The sequence below is a fragment of the Haliaeetus albicilla genome, chromosome 24, assembly GCF_947461875.1.
Source record: "Haliaeetus albicilla chromosome 24, bHalAlb1.1, whole genome shotgun sequence".
In the NCBI taxonomy this organism is placed as follows: Eukaryota; Metazoa; Chordata; class Aves; order Accipitriformes; family Accipitridae; genus Haliaeetus; species Haliaeetus albicilla.
Window position 1 is genome coordinate 32,124 of NC_091506.1, and position 27,227 is coordinate 59,350.

At 51.5% G+C, this 27,227-nt stretch overlaps 1 protein-coding gene and 2 long non-coding RNA genes across 14 annotated transcripts; 1 reads left to right on the top strand and 2 right to left on the bottom strand.

Moving 5' to 3' along the window:
* Positions 1 to 5,342, bottom strand: LOC138690818 (uncharacterized). Its single transcript, XR_011329619.1, has 3 exons — positions 4,251 to 5,342; positions 1,255 to 1,992; positions 1 to 784 (listed from the first exon to the last, which is right to left on the bottom strand). It is a non-coding gene; the product is annotated as an uncharacterized lncRNA (long non-coding RNA).
* Positions 5,343 to 5,825: 483 nt separating this feature from the next.
* LOC138690816 (uncharacterized) lies at positions 5,826 to 13,824 on the top strand. 5 transcript variants are annotated; one of them, XR_011329614.1, is made up of 4 exons: positions 5,826 to 5,933; positions 6,271 to 6,582; positions 6,877 to 6,921; positions 13,426 to 13,824. It is a non-coding gene; the product is annotated as an uncharacterized lncRNA (long non-coding RNA). The 5 variants fall into 5 exon arrangements; XR_011329613.1 differs by lacking the exon at positions 5,826 to 5,933 and adding an exon at positions 11,747 to 11,813 and having other exon boundaries at positions 6,042 to 6,582; XR_011329611.1 differs by lacking the exon at positions 5,826 to 5,933 and having other exon boundaries at positions 6,042 to 6,582.
* On the bottom strand, positions 12,692 to 26,913 carry LOC138690815 (uncharacterized). 8 transcript variants are annotated; one of them, XR_011329607.1, is made up of 6 exons: positions 26,554 to 26,913; positions 25,516 to 26,046; positions 22,554 to 22,612; positions 20,734 to 20,822; positions 19,948 to 20,046; positions 17,235 to 18,485 (listed from the first exon to the last, which is right to left on the bottom strand). XR_011329607.1 is itself a non-coding variant. In XM_069811704.1 (3 exons), exons 1-3 carry the CDS (start codon positions 26,895 to 26,897, stop codon positions 13,194 to 13,196), a joined length of 537 nt encoding a protein of 178 aa, XP_069667805.1. In that variant the 5' UTR covers positions 26,898 to 26,913; the 3' UTR covers positions 12,692 to 13,193. The 8 variants fall into 8 exon arrangements, 1 of the variants encoding a protein (XP_069667805.1); XR_011329608.1 differs by lacking the exon at positions 20,734 to 20,822; XR_011329604.1 differs by having other exon boundaries at positions 17,235 to 20,046.
* Between the last annotated feature and the right edge of the window lie 314 nt (positions 26,914 to 27,227).

Genomic DNA, 27,227 nt, shown 5'->3' on the forward strand with positions numbered 1-27,227 from the left:
AGAAATTCTACTCGTCGCCAAGTTATTCACTACTGGTTCAAGCATTTGCCTTCCTGGTATTACCAGCACATTCACAGAGGCAAGTAACTTAATTGCTCTCCTACAATTATCCAAACAACAATTACAGCCATGAAAGAGAAGGAGAGGTCAGGCAGCAGAAGAGCTCTGCAGGCTGGCACCAGTCAATACTGCACTCTCTAAAAAACAAACAACAACAAAACAAAACCGTGACCCTGTATCCTTCTTTTTTTTTTTTTTCCTTCTTTCAGAGCTCATCCCTGCCTCAGCATTTTCTCTTGTCAGAGCATGAAGCGCAGGTGATCCGTACCCTGACGACTTTTGCATGTGATGAGTGCCTGTTCAGAAATAGTCCAGATCTGCAAGACTGGTGTCATTTTTATGGTTTTAATCATCATAACTCAAATTTTATTTGCTCACGCATTTGTGAGGAAACTAATTAACTTTTAGACACTGCCTCTCCTTTTTTTTGGGGGGGTGTGGGTGGAAGTGTGTTAGAGACTGAAAAACATTACGATTCAGAGCTCCCAACCACGAGGGAGTGGTGGAGAAATCAATGAAAGCAAAGACCAACAGCAGCAACATCAACTGAAAGCTGGCTTTCATTCCGATCACGTACTTAAGCGACTCTCCAAGTCTACGCCTCGGTCCTAGGAATGACTAGTCCCTTTTTGGAAGGACAAACTTTTTCACTTAAAAGTCCTAGACTGAAGACTCCGCTGAACGGAATGGGGATTGTGCCACGGGACAACATGCCATCAACACTCTTAATGGGGAAGGAAAAAAAAAAAAACCCAAATAAAAATAAAGTTTAAGTACCAGTTCCCATCATGTTTCACTCATTACATTTCTGCTGGCATCTAGGTGCTCAAAAATGAACTACAGGGACACCACACATTCCTAAAAATTCAGTTATACATAAAAAAGTAAAAGGCTATTTCCAACTTGCCCATCAAATCAGTAGGAACAGAGAGAAGAGAAACACTCGACCCTGAAGAAGCTAACAGGCAGCTCTGAATTTACCAGACAGGAAATTTCATTCTTTCACCTGAAACAAAAACACATCAAGGGACCAGTTCAGGAACAGGGCACAATCTGTTAACAGCAATTTTTCCATCAGCTTTTCTGCACTAGCAGCAAATTTGCCTTCTCTGTGGGTTTAACGTGGAGCATCTGTAGTGCCCTCGAACTCGCAAGTGTTTCTCTCCGCTCCCCCAGCCCGATACGTGCGATTACCTGAGCAGCAAGCGGAATTAACCACGCAGGATTTTCTTCGTGTGACGTGGAAGGTGACAGTGGGAAAAGAGGAGACAAAGAAATGAACCCGCTTGTCACACCCAGCCAACGGTGAAAAGACAGGGGAGGATTCTGCCGGAAGGGCTCTGCACCCCAGGAGCTCCCACCAGCCGGTTTCTCTCCCCTTTGCCCGGTACCGAGGGGACGACAACACCTCGCCCGCGCCCCCTCGCAGGGGGGGCTGCCCCAGGAGAGACGGGGGACCCCCACCTCGCTTCTGCCCGCGGGAACGGACCGGGAGAGACCCTCCACGCAGAGAGAGGAGCGCGGCGTGGATTGCATGCCCGAGGGAAGAGGCCGGGCTCCCCGCTGGCAGAAGGACAACTCACCTCCCTGCTGCTCGGAGCTGCTCACTGCGGACAGCCCTGCCTGCGCCCAGCCACTCTTCCGCTGTGCTGGGAGTGCAGTCCGGCCGACGGACACTCCAGCGAAAAGATGCTCCAGCTAATCGCGCCTCCTGCTCGTTACAGCCGCAGGTACTTTTGCCTCTGGCTAATGCACACTCCAGACAGCGGACACCCTGCCTCGTTCCAGCTCCCGCTTGCTACAGTTCTGGCTCGTTGAAGCCCCAGCTCCGCACTGAAGCTCCGGCTGATTTCAGCTGCTTCTCCTTACAAGCTCCAGCTACGTGCAACTGTCTGGGCTTTCCATAAGGTTGTACATCAACTGCTGTCAAAACTGGAGCATTAGGATTAAACATCAGAGTTACACGCCGAATAAATATTCGTTAGTTTGCGCAACTAATTACTTAACAACTATTCTGAGCAGCGCAGAAAGAAGAGCTGGACTCAAAGAGGGCACGTGGGGTCTGAAAAGCACCTTTCCCCCCACAGACCATCACAGATGTTGAGTTCGGCCTGCTGCGTGCCGGACTCCCAAACTTTGGCGTCCGACACAACCAGACCCCCCTCTCCGGGGAGGGTCCACGCACCCTGCCTGCCCCCCGCTTCCCCCCGCAGCCCCCAACACCCTCCCACCCGCCTGCAAAACCAGCCAAGCTGGCTTCCGCTTTTGGCCCCCACAACAGCTGACTCAGGGCCCATTTGGGAGCCAAAAAACCCGGCTGCTGAGCCTGTTCTCAAGGCCCAAACATGCAGGGCCGGACCTCCGTTTCTGGGCCCAAGGCCGCGCAGCTCGGTCTGTTTCCGAGCCCCCACATCAGCCACGCAAGCCTGTTGTCAAGCCCCAGGAACAGAAAACTTGTTCTCCGTTTCTGACCCTGCAGTGCCCATGGGTGACGCTGAGCGTAGCCACCCCACAGCCCTGCACCCCCGGGGCCCCACACGTAGTTTCAGGGAGTGCTCGGGACCTGCGGAGGGCCCGGCCCCACGCCTCTGCGGGGCAGCCCCAGCACAGGCAGGGCGTCGCTTCTTGATTGCCGTTTCAGGCTTTATTTCCCCGCCATCACCGGCACAGCCAGGCCCCCACCCCAAACCCCCCAGCTGAAGCACCCCCACGGGTAGCCGGGCCCAGCCACCCAGAAAACAAGAAAACCAAAGAGGGTACAAGACAGAGAACGTGGGAAAGGCAAGGAGAAGGACACAGAAACAGAGAGAGTGCAGGAGGGATAGGGAGCAGGACAGAGAGATGGAGCAAGAAAGGAAAAAAGGGCGGGAGGCAGAACCAAGGGAAAGAGAGACAAGGACGGGGAGCAGGACAAAGGGACAGAAGAGGAAAAAAAAAAATAGCGAGGGGCTGCAGGACAGAGATGAAGGGATTAAATAGACACAGGGAGCACGACAGAAGGACACAGAGAGACAAAAGGGACAAAGAGCAGGCCAGCATCGGAGGGGAAAAAACCAACTGCGATGGGCAGCGGGAGAGAGATACGGAAAAAGAAAAAAGTGCTGAGGAACAGAAAAAAGAAAGAAGCGACAGCTAGCTGGACAGGCAGACACAGTTAGAAAGGGCGGGAGAGGGAATGGGGCAGAGAAAGACAGACAGAAAAGGTAGCGAAAGAAAGCAAGGCAGAGGAACAGCAAGGCGGGGCGGGGGGGAAGGGACAGGGGTCTGGACAGAGATGGAGAAATAAGCAGCAGGGACAGAGGAGACAGAAAGAGGGACAGGGAACATGGCAGAGAAGGAAAAATCAGGACAGCGGCAGGACAGAGATAAAAAACTGGGACGGTCCTCAGGACAGAGAGGAATACGAATACGAGCAGGGAGCGGGACAAAGGGATACAGCGAGAAACAACAGGACAGGAAGCAAGACAGCGCAACAGACAAGAACAATGAGAACGAGAGAGAGAGACACTGACAGAGACCGTGAGAAGCACAGGGGGTTGGGAAATTTATAAAGAGAGGTATCAGGAGCCCTGCAGAGAGAGGGAGGGTGAATAAAAAAGGGGCAGGAAGCAGCACAAAGGGTCAGAGAGAGTAAGAGATGAACAGGAAGGAGGACGGGGACAGTGAGATCCAGAATGACAAAAATAAACAGCAACAGCGAGCAAGACAAAGGGATAGACAGAGAAAGTAGGAAGAAGAGAGATAGGAAGGCAGGGACACAGAGCGGCATGTACAGGCGCAGAGAGGAAAAGAACGCCAGGGGAACAGGCCAGAGAAATTGGGAGGCAGGGAAAGAGGCGGATGCAGATCAGGACAAGGAGATGGAAAAGGAAAAAACAGTGACTGGCTGCAGGACAAAGACGGGGATGGGGGGCAGGGAGAGGGAGAGGGAGCAGGACAAGAACGCAGAGAGAAAAAGAAAGGGGGGCAGTCGAATGAGAGAGAGAGAAAGGGGGGGAGGAAGAGGGAGCAGGACAAGAGAATAGAAAGAAGAGAGGAGGCGCAGGGAAGCAAAATACAAAAAATAAAATAAAAAAACCAAAAACCCCAAATATCACAGCAGCATGAGAAAGCGAGGGGGTCAGGAGAGAGAGAGGGAGGGACCAGGAGGCACAAGAGGAGTGACAGGGCCCCGAGGGCCCAGGACTCACCACAGCTCTCACTCTTGGAGCTGCCAGGAGACCTTGCCAGCTCAGACACTTCTTTCTCCTTCTCTCCTCCCTTCCTCTTCCATAACTCCAGTCGCTTGGCTGTCCTCCACATAACGGAACACGCGAGCATCTCGCAGCTCTTATGAGATGAGGCCTCCTAGACACGGAGCCTCGCTCGCTCACTACGTGGCCGTACCGCACTGCTGATCATGCATACAGACCCTGGCGGTCTGACCTGCTGTGGACTACGAGGCGGGATCCTCCCACACCCAGAGAGGCAGGGTCTCTCCTGCCTGCAGCGGGAGGCAGCTGCCAGCCCGATGGCCTTCTGTTTCTTCTTCTTTACCTTTCTGTGGCCTCTCCAGCTTCAGCAGCTCCCGTCCACAGCCAGTAAGCGCTCCGCCTGTCCCTCTGTGCTCCCACGCCGCGAGGAGAGGGAGGCCAGGCAGAGACAGCCCACGCAAGCCTGAGGCCGCTGCAGTCAATGGCATCCCCGGGGACGAACGGACAACCGCCCTCACAGCGTGGCCTCTGGGAGAGGGAAAGAGGCAGCAGTGACCGTTATTACCGCAGCTCGACCCTGGCCGGAGCCCCTCCTTCCGCAGGGGTGTCCGCAGACGCCGCTCGTTCCCCGCGCCGCTGCTAACGGCACCCACGTTCAGGGAGACTCGAGAACATCAGAGGGCCAGCTTGCTGCCCTCACCACAGGGCTCGGGGGCTGCCTGCGGCCACAGCACAGGCTTCAGGGGAGGGGCTGGAGCTGGGGGCAGCCGCACAGGCCGAGCGAAGGCGCCGGGGGAGCTCAGGCGACTCGGGGAGGCGCCCGCTGGCCGCGCCTGGGGGGTGCCCGCCTCCGTCCCCTCTTCCCTTCTATCGGCTCTGGAGGAACTGCCCGGCGCTGCCCTGGCCCGGCTCGCCTCCGGCAGACCGGGAGCCTGCCGCGGCGGCCGCTTCGCAGCTTCCCGTCCCGCCAGCCCCGGGCGGCCAGCGGGCAGGAGGCACCCCCCGCCCCCGCCGGAGGGGATCGCTCGCCTCACCCGCGGTCCCGGCGCTCGCCCGCTGCCGCCGAGAACCCCGCCCTGCACGCCGCCACGCTGCTCCCAGGGACCGCGCATGCGCCGGAGGGGTCGGAGCCAGAGAGCGAACGCCGGGCTGCCCCACGCGCAGGACGGCGCATGCGCCCGGGAGGCGCGTCCACACGGCTGGTCGGGGAGCGGGCGCAGCGGGAAGCCCGCGGAAAACCACACGAAAACGGTAACGCTCCTGCGTCTGACCTTGTCGGACTCCGGGGGCCGCGGCGGCAGCGAGGACTACGCCGCGCCCGAGAGCCACGCTGCCGCCCGGCCGCCGACTCCGCGAAAACTACAGCTCCCGGCATGCCCCGGGAGGCAGCCTGCCCTGCCGCGCCGCTTCCGTTTCCGCCCAACTCCACGCCGGCGCAGGCACACTTCCCGCCGATCACTCAGCGCCTGTCCGGGCAGCTACAGCGCGCTCCCGCCGCCGCCGCTCCGCCGCGGCGCGGCACCCCCCGCCCGGCTCCGGCTCCAGGCAGCGCCCGCCGCCGCCGCTCCGCCACGGCGCGGCCCCGCTGCTGCTCCGTGCGTCCGACACAGACCCCGCCGTCCTCCTAGGGGCTTTCCCCGGAACCCGCCGGCCGACTGCGCAGCCCCGCCACGGGGCCCGGTGAGCCCCCCCCCCCCGCGCGCACGTGCTCCCAGCCGCCCTGTGAGCCCCCCCCCGGCACGTGCTCCCAGCCCCCCTGTGAGCCCCCAGGGCTCGGCCTCGGCACAGGCGGCCCCCACCTCCCCCGGGCCACCCCCGCCTCCGACGTTCGGCGGTCCGAGGGGCGCCCGGCCCCGCTCACCTTCTCCCGAGGGGCAGCCGCACCCCAGCCACCGCTCCGCTCCGCTCCTGCCTGGGCTCCCACCGGCCCCGCCCCGGCCCCTCCCCCGGCAGCCCCCCCCGGCCAGGGAGGGGCCGTCCCCATCAGCCTCACTGCCCGCACCTGCGGCTCCTCCAGCCCCGGCCCGCAGCTGTGGTACCGAAATCCGGAACAAAACTCCTCAACACCAATGTGAACTTAAGCAGCAGGCACTTCCTTGATTGAATGAAAGATGTCAAGAGTCATCTGATTTGGAAGAGGTGTTAACTGGGGTCAAAATACAGATTTTAATACCCATCTTATTTTAGTTCTAAGACTTGGCCATTGCCAGGTATCATCTTTTCCATTTACCCAGGTCCACCAGCGAGGCCACAAGGGAGATTTCTTCCAGAGAGAGGATAGAGTTATTAAGTCTAAAGTCCACGATTTGCCCTTCTCCTTCATGAAAAGGTGAGTGGATCATATATCATCACTAGTCACCCAAACAGTTAAGCCTGAACTTTTCACCTGTCCTTTAATACAGTCAACTCCAGGCTCAATTTTTTCCGTTATTAAGAGGGGACCAAAGATCATGTAAAGTATTATTATACTTTCTACAAATACATCCCCATCTTAGAGCTTTAGCTACTAGAGAAAGTCTTTGGAGTTTGGGGTCAGAGGAGCTGCAGGTATAAACCTTCATTCAGCTCTGTTTAGGATGTGTGATTTTTCTCTGGTTGTCTAAACCAGTCTAAATTTCCGTAGATGGTCCCGACTCTGGGTGGCTCTAACAAGGATCCTGGAACTCCAGTAAATTCTAAACATCGTTTTATATTTCAAATATGATCCCAGGTTCCTTTTTGCACTTGTCTCTACGGTTTTGGCAACTGACAGCCCCAAGGGGTGCTTGTACAAGTTTCTCCCGAAGGGCGATTAAATGAATTCTTTTGTCCATGAGGTGGATGGTTTGGTAATGTTATAATTCACAACGCTATAATTCCTTCTTTCAAATTTAAAAAAAATAATTGCCTTTTAAATCCATCCCATTTAATTTGCTAAAATGATTCTCATTGTTCTGCATCTTTTCTCAAGTTTTGGTTAAATTCAATGTCAGTATTCTCCACGGAACTAGATTTTCATCTGACTTTGGAATCGGAAGGCAGGCTGTTACTGAGGTTAAATTTTGTGTCTTTACAAAACTTTGAATCAGTTACAAAACTATATTATTTTTTTTTAATCCAAATTACAAAAACGGTTAATCTCAAGATTAATAGCTCAAACAATAATTGTTTCATTTTGTTTATCTCATGTTTAGAACCCCTCAAAAAAAATGCATACACCCTCTAAACACACAAAAAGATTATTGCCCTCGACAATATTCCTAATAGCAACCCCAATATTATCAACTTTACACAGCTGTTTTCCCAAATAGATAACGTGAAACTTACTTATAGATTTTCAGTTTTAAAGGGCCAGTTTCTTTAGACTTCCAATTTCTTGTTGGTGCTTTCTTTATTCTTGAATAATGAAGCCAAGGTTCTTCTCCCAGACCTTTACTGCTATAAGGGTTGTTAAAATGACTCGATACAGTCCTTTCCACTTCTCAGTGATTTTACAGATATTCAGTCTCCTGGTCGGAAGGGATGCGCTGCTACGTCCAATTCTAAGGGTCCAGCTGTGGAGACATACTGACAAAGTTCTTGAAAAGAATTGCTTAAAGAAATCATAACACTTTTTAAAAACATATCTCCAAAGGCACTCAAGATACTCAGAACATAGGACTCTTGATACGGTCTTTCATACAACATTTCATAATGACTTAAATTTTCTTTCTCTTCTGGCTATACTCTGATTCTTAATAGAGCCATGGGTAATGCTTTAACCCATGTGAGGAGTGAGGTTTCCTGACAAATTTTACTCGACTGTTGCTTAAGGGTATAGTTCATTCTCTCTCTCTCTCTCTCTCCCCGCCCCCCCCCCCGCCCCCCCACTTGCTTGTGGTCTATATGGGGTGTGATAGTCTCAATCTATAGATAATACTTTGCTCAACTTGTCTCATAATCTTTGCTATAAAATGAGGGCCATTGTCAGATGACATTCCTACAGGCACCCCATATTTTGGTATTATCTCTTTGAGCAAGACTTTGAGTACTTCCCTTGCTTTGTTGGTGCTACAAGGGAAAGCCTCAGGCCACCCAGTAAAGATACCAACTAAAACTAGGATATATCCTTCTTTTCAAGGCAATTCTATAAAATCAGTTTGCTAATATTCTCCTAAAAAATTTCCTTATTTCATAATCCCAAAGATGATCTTATTACTGATTTGGGGATATTTTTATATATAAATTTCACATCCGCTTCTAATTGTTTAAACAATCTTTGTCATATTTCACTTTCTGTTCCCCAATATACTTTGTGATGTTCAGCTCGGGCAACTTCTCTTATTATTGTGGGTGGGACTATTATTTGACCTGTCGGTGTTACAGCCTATCATGTTTCATTTTGTTAGCCTGCAATCTAATAATTAATTCTTCATCTTTTTCGTTATAATTTGGAGTTTCTTTAGGCAATTTTATACTTTTCTCTGGAACTAGTGCTAGGATGCCTTTTTCCGCAGCCTCTTTAGCAGCTTTATCAGCCAGTCGGTTACCTGCGTTAGGACCGGTCTTACCTAACTGATGTGCTTTACAGTGCATTATCGTGACTACTGTTGGTTTTTGAATAGTTTCTAACAATTTCAGTATTTGTTCTGTGTGCTGAATGGTGGTTCCTTGTGCAGATAACGGTCCTCTTTCTCTCCGTATCGCTCCATGTGCACGTACTACTCCAAAAGCGTACTTTGAGTCTGTCCAAGTGTTGACTCGCTTTCCTTGACTTAGTTCCAGAGCTCGAATAAGAGCTATCAATTCAGCCTTTTGGGCAGATATCGTCGAAGGCAAAGTTGGCAACGCAATTACCTCCTCGGTAGTTATTGTCTATCTTGATAAACGTTTTCCTTCACAGATGGAACCGCTTCCGTCGGCATATAGTTCCCAATCCGTTTCTTCTAGCGGCATATCTCAGAGATCCAGTCAGCTGGAGTAAACTCTTTCGATTGTCTGCAAGCAGTCACGTTCCAGTTCTCCTTTAACTTGATCAGTTGTTGAAAACGCAACAGGGTTAACGGTGGTAGTAGTTTTTAGGTAAACATCATCTTGTTCCAGCAACGCCACTTGGTATTTCAGCATTCTGCTAGGGGATAACCAATGCCCCCCTTTCTGTTTTAGCACAACAGTTATCATATGGGAAAGGTACAGTAATCCTTTGTCCTCTAATCCTTTGTCCTCAGGTGAACTTACGAGCTTCCTGGATCAGTAGCACAGTTGCAGCGACGGCTCTCGGACGACCAGAGCATCCCAGACTCACGTTACCTAATCGCTTCGAGAAGTAGGCCACAGCTCGCCCACTTGGCCCTAAATATTGGGCCAGGATACCCAGAGCTATACCTCTTCTTTCACGAGCAAAAAGTTCAAGTGTCTTTGTGAGATCTGGCAGGCCTAGGGCTGGCATCCCTATTACAGCCTGTTTCCATTGTTGGAAAGTAGCTTTCTCGGCATCGGTCCAATCCATTGTTTGAGGTTTTGAGCTGCTCGTATAAAGGTCAGGCCAGCAAGCCACAATTTATAATCTACAGGTGACACCACTCAACCATTCCCGGAAATGCTCGTCATTCATTTTTTTAGTCTCAGGTTCGGGGAGATGACAAATTGCCTCTTTTCTCTCAGTTCCCAATTGTCTCTGTCCTTTTAGGATTTTAAAACTCAAATAAATTTCTTCTTTCTGGGTTATTTGGGTTTTTTCTTTTGACAGTCGATATCCACTGATTCCCAAAAAGTTCAAAAAGTTAATAGGTAACTTTGTGCATTGTTCTTCCATCTCAGCTACAATTAACAGATCATCCATATATTTCAACAAGATTTCTTGATTATTTTCTTTCTTCCAAATCTCTAATCAATTGATTTCCAAAAATGGTAAAACTATTCTTAAAGCCTTGAGGCAAGGCTGTCCACGTATATTGTGGTTTTCTCCCAGTCAGGATTTTCCCATTTCAAAGCAAAAACCTCTCAACTATTGGGATCCAAGGGAATACAGAAAAAGGCATCTTTTGAGTCTAACACTGTGAACCGTTGTATTGGTTTTATGTGGCAAGGTTTTGGTAGCGGGGGGGGTTACAGGGGTGGCTCCTGTAAGAAGCTGCTGGAAGCTTCCCCTGTGTTCGAGAGAGAGCGAGCCTATACCAGCTGGCTCTAAGACGGACCTGCCGCCGGCCAAGGCCGAGCCAATCAGTGATAGTGGTAACGCCTCTGTGATAACATTTTTAAGAAGGAAAAAAAAAGTTGGGACGTGGAAAACAGCCACCGGAGAGAGGAGTGAGAACATGTAAGAGAAACAAGCCTGCGGACACCAAGGTCAGTGCAGAAGGAGGGGGAGGAGATGCTCCAGGCGCCGGAGCGAAGATTCCCCTGCAGCCCGTGGTGAAGACCCTGGTGAGGCAGGCTGTCCCCCTGCAGTCCAGGGAGGTCCATGGTGGGGCAGATATCCACCTGCAGCCCGTGGAGGACTCCACGCCGGAGCAGGTGGGTTCCTGAAGGAGGCTGTGACCCCGTGGGAACCCTGCGCTGGAGCAGGTTCCTGGCAGGACCTGCGGATCTGTGGAGAGAGGAGCCCACGGAGCAGGTTTTCTGGCAGGACTTGTGACCCCGTGGGGGACCCACGCTGGAGCAGTCTGTGCCTGAAGGACTGCACACCGTGGAAAGGACCCATGCTGGAGCAGTTCGTGAAGAACTGCAGCCCGTGGGAATGGCCCATGTTGGAGAAAGTTCGTGGAGGACTGTCTCCCGTGGGTGGGACCCCACGTTGGAGCAGGGGAAGAGTGTGACGAGCCCTTGCCCTGAGGAGGTGAAGCGGCAGAAAATAACATGTGATGACCGTAAACCCCATCCCTGTCCCCCTTGTGCCGCTGGGGGGGCTTGGTGGAGAAATCCGGGAGTGAAGTTGTGCCCGGGAAGAAGGGAGGGGTGGAGGGAAGGTGTTCTGAGATTTCGTTTTATTTCTCATTTACCTTACTCTGGCTGATTTGTAATAAAAAGTGAGCTAATTTTCCCTAAGCTGAGTCTGTTTTGCCCGTGATGGTAATTAGTGAATGATCTCTCCTGTCCTTATCTCGACCCGCAAGTTTTTTGTTATATTTTTCTCTCCCCTGTCCAGCTGAGGATGCGGGAGTGATAGAACGGCTTTGGTGGGCACCTGGCGTCCAGCCAGGGTCAACCCATCACAACCGTTCCTGTTTCTCTGTTAGGGTTGTTAACAAAGTATAAGGATTTGCTACTACTGGATGAATATCTTGTACTATTTGATTTATTGCTCTGGGGTCTTGAACTAATCTATAATCTTTTTCATTAGCCTTTTAACAGGCAAGATGGGGGTGTTATATCTGGATTCACATTCTATTAACAATTTGTATCTTAAAAATTTTTGTATTGCCATTACTAACCCTTTCCGACTTTCCAGTTTTAGGGGGCATTGTTTAATTCTTACCGGATTCGATCCTGGCTTTAAATCAATTCTCACAGGTTCTGCTTTTTGGATTTACCAGGAACTTCCCAGTCCAGAGGATTGGAATTACAGCATTATACTTTGACTGGTATAATCTTCTGCTTTCGGTAACCATCCTGTTAACAGCAAAGCCACTGCTTCGATACGTTTAGTTTCTGTAATTAAAATTTTAATCTCTCCATGTTTAAATTTAATTTCTGCCTCCAAGTTCTCAAATAGATCTCTCCTTAACAGGAGTTTAGGAGAATTTGGCACATACAAAAACTGCTGAGTGACCCATTGCTTTCCTAATTTCATTGTTAAAGATTTAAAGAAGGGTCTAGTTTCTCGTTCACTTGTTGCACCAACACCACCAATTTCTTCAAAACTTAACTCTCCCTCTAAGGTATTTAAAACTGAAAAGGTGACTCTAGTGTCAATTCAAATTCAGTTTTCTGTTCTCCCGGTTTAGCTGTAACCAGAGGTTCTGCTGGGAGACTCCCCTCCAGTCCGCGTCAGATACGTTCACTTAAAAAGAACAAATCTACATATGGCACTTTATTTACTCTCTCTCCTACAAAACAACAGTAATTGCAATATAGTATTATAACTCAAAGTTCTGTTTGTTTACCATTTTTCCTGCAATTCACCCCAATGTGCCAATAAACATCCCAACGGTGATGTTTTTGGTATCTTTTCATCAGCAGTTATATTTCCTGCACTCTTATTCTTAAACAATTTTGCTAATGCCATTATACTTACATACATTCAAATACCAAATACCAAACAAATGCAAATGACAATTGTCCCAAATAATACACAAAGTCCAACCCAGCAATAGCTTTCGCTTATGACTTACGGGCAGACGCCTAGGCTTCCACTGCAGATGGGTGCCCTCCAAGCCCCAACCCTGCGAAGCTTTCGCCGCGCCTCATGGGCAGGCTTTCCAAACAAATTCCAAAGAAGCAGCACCTTACCTTTTTTCCAGGGAACGCTGCGAGGAAGTTTGCAAGTTGAGGGCGATGGTTCTCCCCGAGAATACCTCGGTGCCGGCCAGAGTTCGATCAACACTCGATCTCGTCCGGTCTCACTCGCAAGGTCCCATCTGGGTCGCCAAAACCGTTACCGAAATCCGGAATAAAACTCCTTAACACCAACGTGAAGATAAGAAGCAGGCACTTCGTTTATCGCAGCGCTGGGGACACGGGGGATCGCTCCTCCAAAGGCGTGCCCCACTTAGTATCAAAATCCATCAGTTTTTACAGACTTTTTCTGTCAGGTCATTGTTACCTAAGCTCCTTCCGTAAAAGTGCATACTATGCTCGTTCTTAAATTTAACCTTTATAATGATCGGTCCTTTGATTATATAACCTTATCAATATTCTTATTTAAAAACAGTCATTGGTCAGTTACACTTGGCTCTGCTGACTGGAATCTTCGATACTCAAATCAAGACAGGAAGGGTAAGGGGGTTTCCAAGCAGCAAACTGGTGTCCACGATGGTTTCCTTAGTTTCCTGAAACAGAACGTAGAAAAACCAGTAACTTCCTGGTGAGGTTTCTAGAGTTAGCTCTTTCAAACTTTAACAATATTAAGGTTCCTAGAGTCACACATAACACAGTTCCTAAAGTTTCTATGGCTACGTTTCAAACTTAACAATCCTATACGTTATGCTTCACAATTTTACTTCTTAATCAAACCTAACTCCTCTATGTGATTAAATTTTGATTTCTTTACCAGAATATTTGCAACAGCTGGAGCCCAGCAGGAACACGGGGGGCATGGCCCGACCCCCCCAGCACCTCACCTCCTCCTCCCCGGGCTCCCTCACGGCCCCTCACCCCGTGCAAAGGGAGCGCAAATGCAGCCCGGAGGGCAAAGGGGACAGACGGCCAGCGTTTATTCAGTCAGTCACGTGCCTAATGAGTCCTGCCAGCGAGTCTGCTCCGGGGCTCGGGGCCCCCCCCGTGCTCCCCCTGCCCCTCGGACACCTCTGATAGCCTATTTCCATACATTCTGTATGGCACGTCTAAATATTTGGATGGTTTTAATATTTTGTACCAGCTGTGGAAACTGGTTTGCTGCTAGGTGACTGTAAAAGTGAGATTTGGTAAATAATTATTAGAAATCTTACACTAACACTACGATTGAAACAACAGACAAAAGTATAGCCAAGCAATTAACTAGCAGAGGTAGGTACTCATAAGTTTTGCAGTTCTTTGCTCTTATGACTAGATGTTCCTGTACGCTAGATGAGAACTATGCTGAAACTGACCGCATGTGATTGAAACTGTGTTAAACTTCCAAGATCAAAGAACAAGGACAAGAATAAAGACTTCAAGGACAGCCAACAAGAACTTCAAATGGGTCGGTGGTCGCAAAAGCAGCCCTTCGTCTCAGATCCTTCATTGCGCGTGATCGGATGTAGGCAGTACTATGATAATCAGTTATAATCATTTTTATGTATACGTATACTAATCTGATTAATATGCCATTGGTTATTCTATATAACCTGTTTGTGCTAAAGCTGTGGTATGCACGCTAGGTGGAACTATCCCCCGCGCATCCAGTGCTGCAATGAAGAATGCCTGCTTTCTAAATCTCCAAAATGAGTCTTAGGGAGTTTCTTCGACCGGCTTTTCAGTATCAGAGGTACAAGGGAGGAACGAAAAAAAAAAAAAAAGGCAGCAGTGTGGGAAAGAGAGGGGACCAGGGGAGGGGCAGGGAGGGACCAGAACGCAGAAGAGGGGAGACAGGGCCCGAGGGCCTGGGGCTCACCACAGCTCTTGTTCTTGGCACTGCCAGGAGAATTTGCCAGTTCAGACGCTTCTTTCTGCTCCTCTCCCGCTCCCCTCCTCTTCTGTAACTCTGGCAGCACGGCCATCCTCCCCCTAGGAGAACACGCATCTCATAGGTCTTGCAAGACGAGGCTTCCGAGGCATGGAGCCTCGCTCGCTCGCACACTACGTGGCCGTACTGCATCGTTGGTGCTGCATATGGACCCTGCGGTGCACCTCGGCGGTCTGACCTGCTGCGGACTATGAAGAGGGATCCTTCCACACGCAGAGAGGCAGGCTCTCTCTTGCTTGCAGAGGGAGGCAGCTGCCGGCCGGCTGGCCGGCCTTCCATTTCTTCTCTACTTTTCTCTGGCCTCTCCAGCTTCAGCTGCAGCAGCTCCTGCCCACAGCCGGTAAGCGCCCTACCTGTCCCTTTGTGCTCCCGCACCGCACGGGAGACAGAGACAGCCCATGCAAGCTTTCCTCTCCGGCGGCGTTTCCTTACCGGGAGGAAGCAACGAGCGCGGCGGCACCTCCCGCCGGTGCCGCCTTGCCGTTACCGTCGGACGGCACGTGCAGGAGAGGGGCAGCCCCGCGCCCTCGCAGCCTCCGAGCTGCAGTACCGAACATTGGTCGCGGGGTGGCAGCGGCGAGCGCTTGGCAAAACGCGGCAGCGCGCATGCGCGGCATCGCAGCTGCAGTACCAAACTTTGATCACTAGGTGGCGGAAGAGAGCGCTGGAGCAACGCGCCGCCACTGCGCATACGCGGCTCCCGAGCCGTTGCACCGCGTTTTGGTTGCCAGGCAACAGCAGCGAGCGCCGTAAACGCGCCAAGGCGCATGCGCGGCTGCCGATCTACAGTAACGCGTTTTGGTTGCCTGGCAACAGAAGGAGCGACATAAACCGCGCCACCGCGCATGCGCTGTTACTGAGCCGCTCTGTCGCGCTGTGGTTGCCAGGCAACAGCGGCGAGCGCCGTAAAACACGCCACTGCGCATGCGCTGCTACCGACCTGCCGAACCGCGTTTTGGTTGCCTGGCAAGAGAAGGAGCGCCGTAAACCGCGCCACTGCGCATGCGCAATTACCGAGACGCCGTGTCGCGCTGCGGTTGCCAGGCAACAGCGGCCAGCGCAGTAAAAGGCGCACTGCGCATGTGCCGCTGCCGAGATGCCGTAACGCGTTTGGTTGCTAGGCAACAGCAGGAGCGCCGTAAACAGCGCCGCCGCGCATGCGCAGTTCCCGAGACGCCCTGTCGCGCTTTCGTTGCCAGGCAACACCGGCGAGCGCCGTAAAGGGTGCATTGCGCATGCGCGGCTTCCGACCTACCGTAACGCGTTTTAGTTGCTCGGCAACAGCAGGACAGCCGTAAATCGCGCCACAGCGCACGCGCAGTTGCCGAGACGCTGTGTCGCGCTTTGATGGCTAGGCAACAGCGGCGGTTGCCGTAAACACTCCACTGTGCATGTGCGGCTGTCGAGCTGCCGTACCGCGTCTCCGTTGCCCGGCAACAGCTGGAGCTCACCGACACACGCCACCGCGCATGCGCGCCTCCCTAACGCCAGTTCCCACCTTCGGTCACCGGGCAGCAGCATCCGCATCCCCGTAACGATCCTCTTCCGAGCATCAGCTGGATGAGAGGTGACTGACAGCTCAGCCCAGTAGAGACCAGCCAAAGGCAGCAACTACTTACTGGGAGCACAGGGCTTACGTTGCCCTGCCCTTTCCCCACTCGCAGCCCAGGCAGTCATCTTCATTGCCTCCGTTCCAAAAAGCACCCGAGTGGCTGGAGCGTTTACAGCAGTCAAGTGCAAAGAACAGACAACTCGGGTGGTCGCTTCTGTCCCTGCCCCCCCACCCCATTATCTAGAGAGGAGAAGCAGCACAGGGAACCTGCAAATGGGGGGGGCGGGGTGTCCCCTGGACCAAGCTGCAGGGTCTGCTGTATCTGTCTGCATGTGGCATCAGGGTTGTGGGAGTGACAGCAGCCAGTCAACAGATGCTGGCGAGTGATTTTAAAAAAAAAAAAAAACGCCTGGTTCAGGTGACAGCCTGAAGGCAGGCCACAAGAGACCCAAAGCTGCTTTGCGCCAGAGGGGCAGCTCTGTCCAGCAGGAACGGCGCATCCCAGCGCACCAGATGCAAGTGGCCCACCTGCAAGCGAGCGATACCCTGACGATCCTGGGGCTCAGTTGGGGTGGGCGCACCTTTCCTCACCTCTGTGCTATCACAACTCTGCTCTCCTAATCCTGCACGCACACAAGGCTTCTTGTGCGGGGCTTGTCTCTTATCGAAGAGACACTGCACAGTGTTACTTACCACCCTGCCCTCCAGCGTGCAAAGTAATTAGACGTGAGGCAGGGAAAGCAAAGAGGCATGTCGGGATATTAGATGTCCTCAGCAGATGACCATAGAGCCCTCGAGGTTCCATCTTTGCTCCCTACAGAAGCGTGGCTCCACACTCCTTGCTGCTCCTGCCAGCAAGCGTCACAATTGCCCTTTGCTGTCTGCAACACGCAGTACCTGCACGGCCCCAGTACTGCTGCTTACAGAGTGAGAGGTGCTCGCTATAAAGCGGCAATGAAGAACAAGGACGGCCCGTCAAGATGACAGGAGGAACATAGAGAGCCTCCAGCATTAGCCAGGCAGGGCTTGCAACTCACCTCGTGTTGTGGTTTAATGCAATGAAGCCCCACGCGACCGCTCACTCGCTCCCCTGCCCCCAGTGGGACGGGGAGACAATTGGAAGGGCAAAAGTGAGAAAACTCATGGCTTGAAACAAAAACAGTTTAATCATTAAAAAGAAACAACAGCAACAACTTGTAAGGAAAAGAAGAAAAATGACAGAGAATGGGGTGCAGGCAGCATGCCAGGGGTCTGGAGCCTGATGGATGATGGGGGGTGGTGGTGTGTGGAATATGGAGGAGGGAAAGGAAGCGGGGTGGGGGGCCAGGAGATAGGAGAGCAAGGGATGCGGTGGGAAACAACTCACATGGGTTAAAAACTCGCATGGGTGAAGGGGGAGGGCTGGAGCAGCGGGGGGCATATGGGGGAGAAACACACGCATGGGGAAGGGCAGGTGAGGGTACAAAGGTGCATGGGGGGACATGGGTGGGGATGACCTACCCCAGGGAGTCCACCCAGGATGATCCACAGCAGGTAACTCACCTGGGATAACCCTTAAGAGAGAATCCACACCAGGTAATCCACACTGGGAGGACCCCTAGCAATGCCCCTCAAACTGCCTGTGCTTCACCCCCAATCTTCCCCAAACTGGGGAGTTTTTTGCTTTTTCAAAATACTCAGTTTGGGGTGTGTTTCAGTGCTTTTCCACAACATATAAAGGGGTGATCTTTTGGTTGTGGTTCTGTGCATGAAAATGGGGTGGGTTTTTTGCTTTCTAGCTGCACAAATCCAGGCGGATTTGGCTTTCCAGGAGTCCCAAATTCGTTTGTTTTTTTCCGTTGCAGACCCAGAATCAGGGGGTTTAGGGTTGTCCTGGTTTCGGCTGGAATAAAGTTAATTTTCTTCTGAGTAGCTGGTACAGGGCCATTTTGGAGTTAGGATGAGAATAATGTTGACAACACACCGATGCTTTAGTTGTTGCTAAGCAGTGTTTATACTAAGTCAAGGACCTTCCAGCTTCTCATTCCGCCCTGCCAGCAGAGGCTGGGGGTGCACAAGAAGACTTGCTGAGCTAAAGGAGGATTCCAGGTAAACAGGTCAGCTTGAAATACACCACCTCCTTTAAAAGTTAAGAGCGATTTGAACACTTAAAATCAGCATTTAGGCTAATTGAGACCATTTTGAACACCTTCTTAGCATACAAGTAAACACTCTTGCCAGTGTTGGAAAACGTCTCCTCCCTTCCTTACAGCACTGCTGCAGGGAGATAACCCTGGGAGGCTGCGGGACAAGGTCGCACACAATCAGAATCTACGCCTACGGATCCACCACAACAGCTACAGCCCTTGCGCTGCTGCTGCTGCTGCTGCTTTGCATCTTGCTTGTTTGGTGAATAAAGCTGAAAGTGAAGTGGAAAACTTCAAAGAGCAAAATGAAAAATAAAGAATAAATCTCAATAATTCACTTTACACTAAAAAGGTGTGCCCACGTTTATATACGTCCAATAAAAATACTTATACTATAAAAGTATTTGTTTTCCTTTTCCATTACCTTAACTTGCACAGCTCTGAATTCATACCATTAAATTATCTATCTCCAAAGTACACAGTTATAATGTGACTAGGGGTTTTTGTGTGTGTTACATAACATGGAGGGACACCTGGCCAGCTGAGCTGCCCGAGAGAGGTGCTACTGAACTGCCAGGGAAACGCACCATTGAAAGCCAGACAGAAAGTACTCCAGAGCACTCCGTCAAAACATCAGGAAAAAAACCCCGTAACATTCAGTTGCCTCTCTTTTTAAACATTTAGAAAAATACCTAACTGCTTACATACACCTAATAAATCATATACTACAGCTATTTGGCAGTTACAGTTTAAACAATGCAAGTCAATTTGTAAAATCCCCAGTGCTGCAATACCTCAGACTACCAAAAAGGACTGGCGGATTTCCTAATGCTTTTGGCAGTACTGAAGCATGCAGAGCAACACGTTTTCATGTTATCTCGACTGTTACAACTGAGAAACCAAAGACCAGTGATGCCATCAGCTTTAGGAAAATGGGCTGTGCTTGGGTCTTTGGAAGGAAATTGGCTTTTTTTTTCCTTTTTTTAAAGAGAGTGAAAAGTCTTGTTACTGATGACTTCTACTGTGAAGTCGATCACCTCTGAAGATCCACTCTGATGGGAAGTTCATAAAACAAAATTTCTTTGAGTGAGAAAGACTTCCATTTTGGAAAATCTCTTTCCAACTGAAGTCAAAATTACACACTGTAGGTTAAAGGAAAAAATACATTACTGAAGCAGTAACTCATCAAAAACACCTCAGGACTCACTGTCACTAGTTACAAGGCTGCTAATGCTTCCTGGGAAAGCCTGGAAAACACACAGATGCGACGCCCATTTGTTCTGTTTTGTCAATGTCTCTTCTTTGACCTTGATTGCTTTTAGTACAGATGCTAATTATCTCAGTAACGTTTTTGAGTACTGCTATATGATATTTTAAAAAAACTCATTGACTGTAAAAGCATAAAGGTTTTATCATGAAAACAAAGTCTGTTTCTTCTGAACAGCTGAACTCTTATGAACAGTTTCTTCCCTCTTTTAGTACAAAATTATTTTCACAGTATCATTTACTAGCAAGCACACAGAAACAGAAGATTATGCTTTCAGGAAGAGAAAATAAACTGAGGGAATTAAACTTCGTATAGGTGTAACATGCTCCAGAACAGAACTTATTTTTATTATTTGTGTTAAAATATTTCATGTAAAAAAATGTAGAAGGAGACTTGGCACACTCTCAATGTTAAAGTCCATACTGCAAGTACCTTTGGAAAAATGCAGACACACATCGTAGGCGTACCTTGTACTTGCAGGCCACTACGGAATCTTTCCATCTGTGTCATACCATCACGGCAGAAGAAAGGGCAACCACGACGAAACGGTGCCAGCTGACATCCAGCTGAGAGAAGAAAAAAATCATTAGCACAAAGCTGGGTAGGAATCCAAAGACGCCTTTTTTTTTGTGAAGGTTTGTGAAGACACTATGACTGAGCGGAGGAAAAAGTATTTTTGCGTCATCTTTGGTACAGTTGTTGACACAGGCCACTAGAGCTTTTGCATTTTTCAGACAACTGTGCTTTTTTTTTTTTCTTTCTTTTTTGACTCATTGACAACTTTACTTTCACCAGAACTCACTTTCCTAGATACACGCAGGTGACAGACATAGAGACCCTACACACATTTTCTCAAGCCTTAGTATAGCCGAGGCTTCATCACCCTATACGTCCCAAGTTGAGTATTTTTGCTAGAGAGCACAGCAACACATCTGTCCTTGTGAACTGCCTCGTTGCAAAAACAGGAATGATTTTTTCCAGGCTGTTGCTCCAAACGGTCAAGATCTTTTAAAACTGCAGTTGTGCCACCAAACCCGCTCAGGGTCCCTCCTAGCTTTTGACCGCCCTGAGATTTAACAGGCACACGCTCCATTCCATCTTCCAACAGCAAAAATACGTTAACGCTCTCGGACCCAGAGCGCAACCCTACGCATGTCCACACACGCACCCTGCCGTTTTGATGAGGAGCCACCCAGCATCCCTGCGAGCACAGCTGCACGTGCCAGATCGGTTTCACCTGCGCCACGAGTTACCGGTTTCGGTGAACGTAGTTTCTGACGCTTTAAACCGAAAACCGTATCTCGATGCTTCGCCACAGTAGAAACGACCCATCGCTAGAACGCTACAAAAATGCAGTAACACCAATTGCAAACCCACAGCAGCAACAGCTCCAGAAACATTTAGACCAGGAACAAGGGAGAAAAATAAAACAGCTTCATCTCACGCATAGGGGAGAGGCAGGCAGAGAAAAGGGTCGGCATTCTGAGCCCTTACAGAAAACGGGCATTCTCCTTCCATTCCTCGGCCCGTCCGTGAAGGTCTAAATACTGCAACACTACTACGGCAACGTCGAGAGTAGGGCACAGCAGCCCTGCCACTGGACTTGCCATTGACCCATGCTATTTACGTAGCAGGACATGTATGCAGAGGGACATGTTTTGCCACACACAACCCCGAACTTCCTGAAAATTTACGTTTACCAAAAAAAGCCATTTGGAACATATTGCCAAACAACATTCGGCAAGAAAGCTTTGATGCGTTTGACACACGCAAGTTTTTGGTCACTTGCTATTTGCTTCCTGTTGCTGCTGCTGTTCTTCCTTCAGAAATTCTACTCGTCGCCAAGTTATTCACTACTGGTTCAAGCATTTGCCTTCCTGGTATTACCAGCACATTCACAGAGGCAAGTAACTTAATTGCTCTCCTACAATTATCCAAACAACAATTACAGCCATGAAAGAGAAGGAGAGGTCAGGCAGCAGAAGAGCTCTGCAGGCTGGCACCAGTCAATATTGCACTCTCTAAAAACAAACAACAACAAAACAAAACCGTGACCCTGTATCCTTCTTTTTTTTTTTTCTTTTCTTTCAGAGCTCATCCCTGCCTCAGCATTTTGTCTTGTCAGAGCATGAAGCGCAGGTGATCCCCCTGATGACTTTTGCGTGTGATGAATGCCTGTTCAGAAATAGTCCAGATCTGCAAGACTGGTGTCATTTTTATGGTTTTAATCATCATAACTCAAATTTTATTTGCTCACGCATTTGTGAGGAAACTAATTAACTTTTAGACACTGCCTCTCCTTTTTTTGGGGGGGGTGTGGGGGGTGTGGAAATGTGTTAGAGACTGAAAAACATTACGATTCAGAGCTCCCAACCACAAGGGAGTGGTGGAGAAATCAATGAAAGCAAAGACCAACAGCAGCAACATCAACTGAAAGCTGGCTTTCATTCCGATCACGTACTTAAGCGACTCTCCAAGTCTATGCCTCGGTCCTAGGAATGACTAGTACTTTTTTGGAAGGACAAACTTTTTCACTTAAAAGTCCTAGACTGAAGACTCCGCTGAACGGAATGGGGATTGTGCCACGGGACAACATGCCATCAACACTCTTAATGGGGAAGGAAAAAAAAAATCAAATAAAAATCAAGTTTAAGTACCAGTTTCCACCATGTTTCACTCATTACATTTCTGCTGGCATCTAGGTGCTCAAAAATGAACTACAGGGACACCACATATTCCTAAAAATTCAGTTATACATAAAAAAGTAAAAGGCTATTTCCAACTTGCCCATCAAATCAGTAGGAACAGAGAGAAGAGAAACACTCGACCCTGAAGAAGCTAACAGGCAGCTCTGAATTTACCAGATATGAAATTTCATTCTTTCACCTGAAACAAAAACATAGCAAGGGACCAGTTCAGGAACAGGGCACGATCTGTTAACAGCAATTTTTCCATCAGCTTTTCTGCACTAGCAGCAAATTTGCCTTCTCTGTGGGTTTAACGTGGAGCATCTGTAGTGCCCTCGAACTCGCAAGTGTTTCTCTCCGCTCCCCAGCCCGATACGTGCGATTACCTGAGCAGCAAGCGGAATTAACCACGCAGGATTTTCTTCGTGTGATGTGGAAGGTGACACTGGGAAAAGAGGAGACAAAGAAATGAACTTGCTTGTCACACCCAGCCAACAGTGAAAAGACAGGGGAGGATTCTGCCGGAAGGGCTCTGCACCCCAGGAGCTCCCACTGACCGGTTTCTCTCCCCTTTGCCCAGTACCGAGGGGACGACGACACCTCGCCCACGCCCCCTCGCAGGGGGGGCTGCCCCAGGAGAGCCGGGAGACCCCCACCTCGCTTCTGCCCGCAGGAATGGACCGGGAGAGACCCTCCACGCAGAGAGGGGATTGCATCCCTGACGGAAGAGGCCGGGCTCCCCGCTGGCAGAAGGACAACTCACCTCCCTGCTGCTCGGAGCGGCTTGCTGCGGACAGCCCTGCCTGTGCCTGGCTGCTCTTTGGCCGTGCTGGGAGCACAGTCTGGCCGACGGACGCTCCAGCGAAAATACGCTCCAGCTAATCACACCTCCTGCTCGTTACAGCCGCAGGTACTTTTGCCTCTGGCTAATGCACGCTCGAGACAGCGGACACCCCGCCTCGTTCCAGCTCCCACTTGCTACAGTTCTGGCTCACTGAAACCCCAACTCCGCACTGAAGCTCCGGCTGATTTCAGCTGCTTCTCTTTACAAGCTCCAGCTATGTGCAACTGTCTGGGCTTTCCATAAGGTTGTACATCAACTGCTGTCAAAACTGGAGCATTAGGATTAAACATCAGAGTTACACGCCGAATAAATATTCGTTAGTTTGCGTGACTAATTACTTAACAACTATTCTGAGCAGCATAGAAAGAAGAGCTGGACTCAAAGATGGCACGTGGGGTCTGAAAAGCACCTTTCCCCCCACAGACCATCACAGATGTTGAGTTCGGCCTGCTGCATGCTGGCTTCCCAAACTTCGGTGTCTGACACAACCAGACCCCCACCCCACCCCCTGCTTTCCCCCACAGCCCCCAACACTCTCCCACCCGCCTGCAAAACCAGCCAAGCCAGCTTCCGCTTTTGGCCCCCACAACAGCTGACTCAGGGCCCATTTGGGAGCCAAAAAACCCGGCTGCTGAGCCTGTTCTCAAGGCCCAAACACGCAGGGCCGGACCTCTGGTTTTGGGCCCAAAGCCACGCAGCTCGGTCTGTTTCCGAGCCCCAAAATCAGCCATGCGAGCCCGTTTTCAAGCCCCAGGAACAGAAGCCTTGTTCTCCATTTCTGATCCTGCAGTGCCCACGGGCAACGCCGAGCATAGCCACCCCACAGACCTGCACCCCCAGGGCCCCACATGCAGTTTTGGGGAGTGCTCGGGACCTGTGGAGGGCCCGGCCCAATGACTCTGCGGGGCAGCCCCAGCACAGGCAGGGCGTCACTTCTCGATTGCCGTTTCTTGCTTTATTTCCCCGCCATCACCGGCACGGCCAGGCCCCCACCCCAAACCCCCCAGCCGAAGCACCCCCACGGGTAGCCGTGCCCAGCCACCTGGAAAACAATTAAATCAAAGAGGGAACAAGACAGAGAACGTGGGGAAAGGCAAGGAGAAGGACACAGAAACAGAGAGAGCGCAGGAGGGATAGGGAGCAGGACAGAGAGATGGAGCAAGAAAGGAAAAAAGGACGGGAGGCAGAACCAAGGGAAAGAGAGACAAGGACGGGGAGCAGGACAAAGGGACAGAAGAGAAAAAAAAATAGCGAGGGGCTGCAGGACAGAGATGAAGGGATTAAATAGACACAAGGAGCACGACAGAAGGACAGAGAGAGAAAAAAGGGACAAAGAGCAGGCCAGCATCGGAGGGGAAAAAACCAACTGCGATGGGCAGTAGGGGAGAGATACGGAAAAAGAAAAAAATACTGAGGAACAGAAAAAAGAAAGAAGCGACAGCTAGCTGGACAGGCGGACACAGTTAGAAAGGGCGGGAGAGGGAATGGGGCAGAGAAAGACAGACAGAAAAGGTCTTGTGAAAGAAAGCAAGGCAGAGGAACAGCAAGGCGGGGCGGGGGGGAAGGGACAGGGGTCTGGACAGAGATGGAGAAATAAGCAGCAGGGACAGAGGAGACAGAAAGAGGGACAGGGAACATGGCAGAGAAGGAAAAAATCAGGACAGCGGCAGGACGGAGATAAAAAACTGGGACGGTCCTCAGGACAGAGAGGAATATGAATACGAGCAGGGAGTGGGACAAACGGATACAGCGAGAAACAACAGGACAGGAAGCAAGACAGTGTGACAGACAAGAACAATGACAACGAGAGAGAGAGAGAAAGACAGAGACCGTGAGAAGCACAGGGGGTTGGGGAATTTAGAAAGAGAGGTACCAGGAGCCCTGCAGAGAGAGGGAGGGTGAATGAAAAAGGGGCAAGAAGCAGCACAAAGGGTCAGAGAGAGTAAGAGATGAACAGGAAGGAGGACGGGGACAGTGAGATCCAGAATGACAAAAATAAACAGCAACAGTGAGCAAGACAAAGGGATAGAGAAAGAGAAAGTAGGAAGAAGAGAGATAGGAAGGCAGGGACACAGAGCAGCACATATAGGCGCAGAGAGAAAAAGAATGCCAGGGAACAGTCCAGAGAAATTGGAGGGGGGAAAGAGGCACATGCAGATCAGGACAAGGAGATGGAAAAGGAAAAACAGCAACTGGCTGCAGGACAAAGATGGGGGGCAGTGGGGAGGAAGCAGGAGAGGGAGCAGGACAAGAATGCAGAGAGAAAAAGAAAAGGGCGCAGTCAAACAAGAGAGAGAAAGGGGGAGAGAAAGAGGGAGCAGGACAAGAAAATAGACAGAAGTACAGGGAAGCAAAAAAAAAAAAAAAAAATCCAACAAAAAACCCCCAAACCACCAAAACCCAAACATCACAGAAGCATGGGAAAGAGAAGGGGCCAGGAGAGGGAGAGGGAGGGACCAGGAGGCACAAGAGGAGTGACAGGGCCCCGAGGGCCCAGGACTCACCACAGCTCTCACTCTTGGAGCTGCCAGGAGACCTTGCCAGCTCAGACACTTCTTTCTCCTTCTCTCCTCCCTTCCTCTTCCATAACTCCAGTCGCTTGGCTGTCCTCCACATAACGGAACACGCGAGCATCTCGCAGCTCTTACGAGATGAGGCCTCCTAGACACGGAGCCTCGCTCGCTCACTACGTGGCCGTACCGCACTGCTGATCATGCATACAGACCCTGGCGGTCTGACCTGCTGTGGACTACAAGGTGGGATCCTTCCACACCGAGAGAGGCAGGGTCTCTCTTGCTAGCAGCGGGAGGCAGCTGCCAGCCGGATAGCGTTCCATTTCTTCTTCTTTACCTTTCTGTGGCCTCTCCAGCTTCAGCAGCTCCCGTCCACAGCCAGTAAGCGCTCCGCCTGTCCCTCTGTGCTCCCACGCCGCGAGGAGAGGGAGGCCAGGCAGAGACAGCCCACGCAAGCCTGAGGCTGCTGCAGTCAACGGCATCCCCGGGGACGAACGGACAACCGCACTCACAGCGTGGCCTCTGGGAGAGGGAAAGAGGCAGCAGCCACCGTTATTACCGTAGCTCGACCCTGGCCGGAGCCCCTCCTTCCGCAGGGGCTTCCGCAGACGCCGCTCGTTCCCCGCGCCGCTGCTAACGGCACCCACGTTCAGGGAGACTCGAGAACATCGGAGGGCCAGCTTGCTGCCCTCACGACAGGGCTCGGGGGCTGCCTGCGGCTACAGCACAGGCTTCAGGGGAGGGGCTGGAGCTGGGGGCAGCCGCACGGGCCCAGCGGGGCCGGGGGAGGCGCCGGGGGAGCTCCGGCGACTCGGGGAGGCGCCCGCTGGCCGCGCCTGGGGGGTGCCCGCCTCCGTCCCCTCTTCCCTTCTATCGGCTCTCGGGGAACTCCCCGGCGCTGCCCTGGCTCGGCTCGCCTCCGGCGGACCGGGAGCCTGCCGCGGCGGCCGCTTCGCAGCTTCCCGTCCCGCCAGCCCGGGGCGGGCAGGAGGCACCCCCGCCCCCGCCGGAGGGGATCGCTCGCCTCACCTGCAGTCCCGGCGCTCGCCCGCTGCCGCCGAGACCCGCGCCCTGCGCGCCGCCACGCTGCTCCCGGGGACCGCGCATGCGCCGGCCGCCGACGGCGCGCCGGAGGGGCCAGAGCCGGCGCGCGAACGCCGGTTTGCAGTACCGCACGTTGTCCACAAGGCGGCAGCAGCAGAGGGGGCGGCGGCGACGCTGCTGCGGACCTGTGCGGTGCCGGCGCTGCAGTTCCGTGCTTTGCGCGCCGAGCGCCGGCCGACACCGCGCGCGTGGCGCGGCAGCGGCGTTTCCTCACCGGGACGCAGCAGCGAGCGCGGTGGCACCAGCCCGCAGGCACCGCGGCATCGCATTGCCGTTACCGGCGGACGGCAGCGTGGAGCGCGGCGCCAACCTGCAGTATCAGCTTTTGGTCGCCGGGTGGCAGCACCGCGTGCTGCACGCCAGTGCGCATGCGCGGTCGCCGAGCTGCAGTACCGCCCGCTCGTCGCCGGGCCGCAGCAAAACAGCGTTTGATGGTCTGTGGTAGTTCTACGAGAAACAAGCTAAAAAGGGTTGTTCGGTTTGTGAAATACCAGGATTTTTCTACCTGTGATCACTGCCTGAAGGCTGTTAAAGAGTAATAGCTTGATCATCTAGCTAGCTAGCTATTACTTACTTTGCTTGATTACTACAGTTACTAT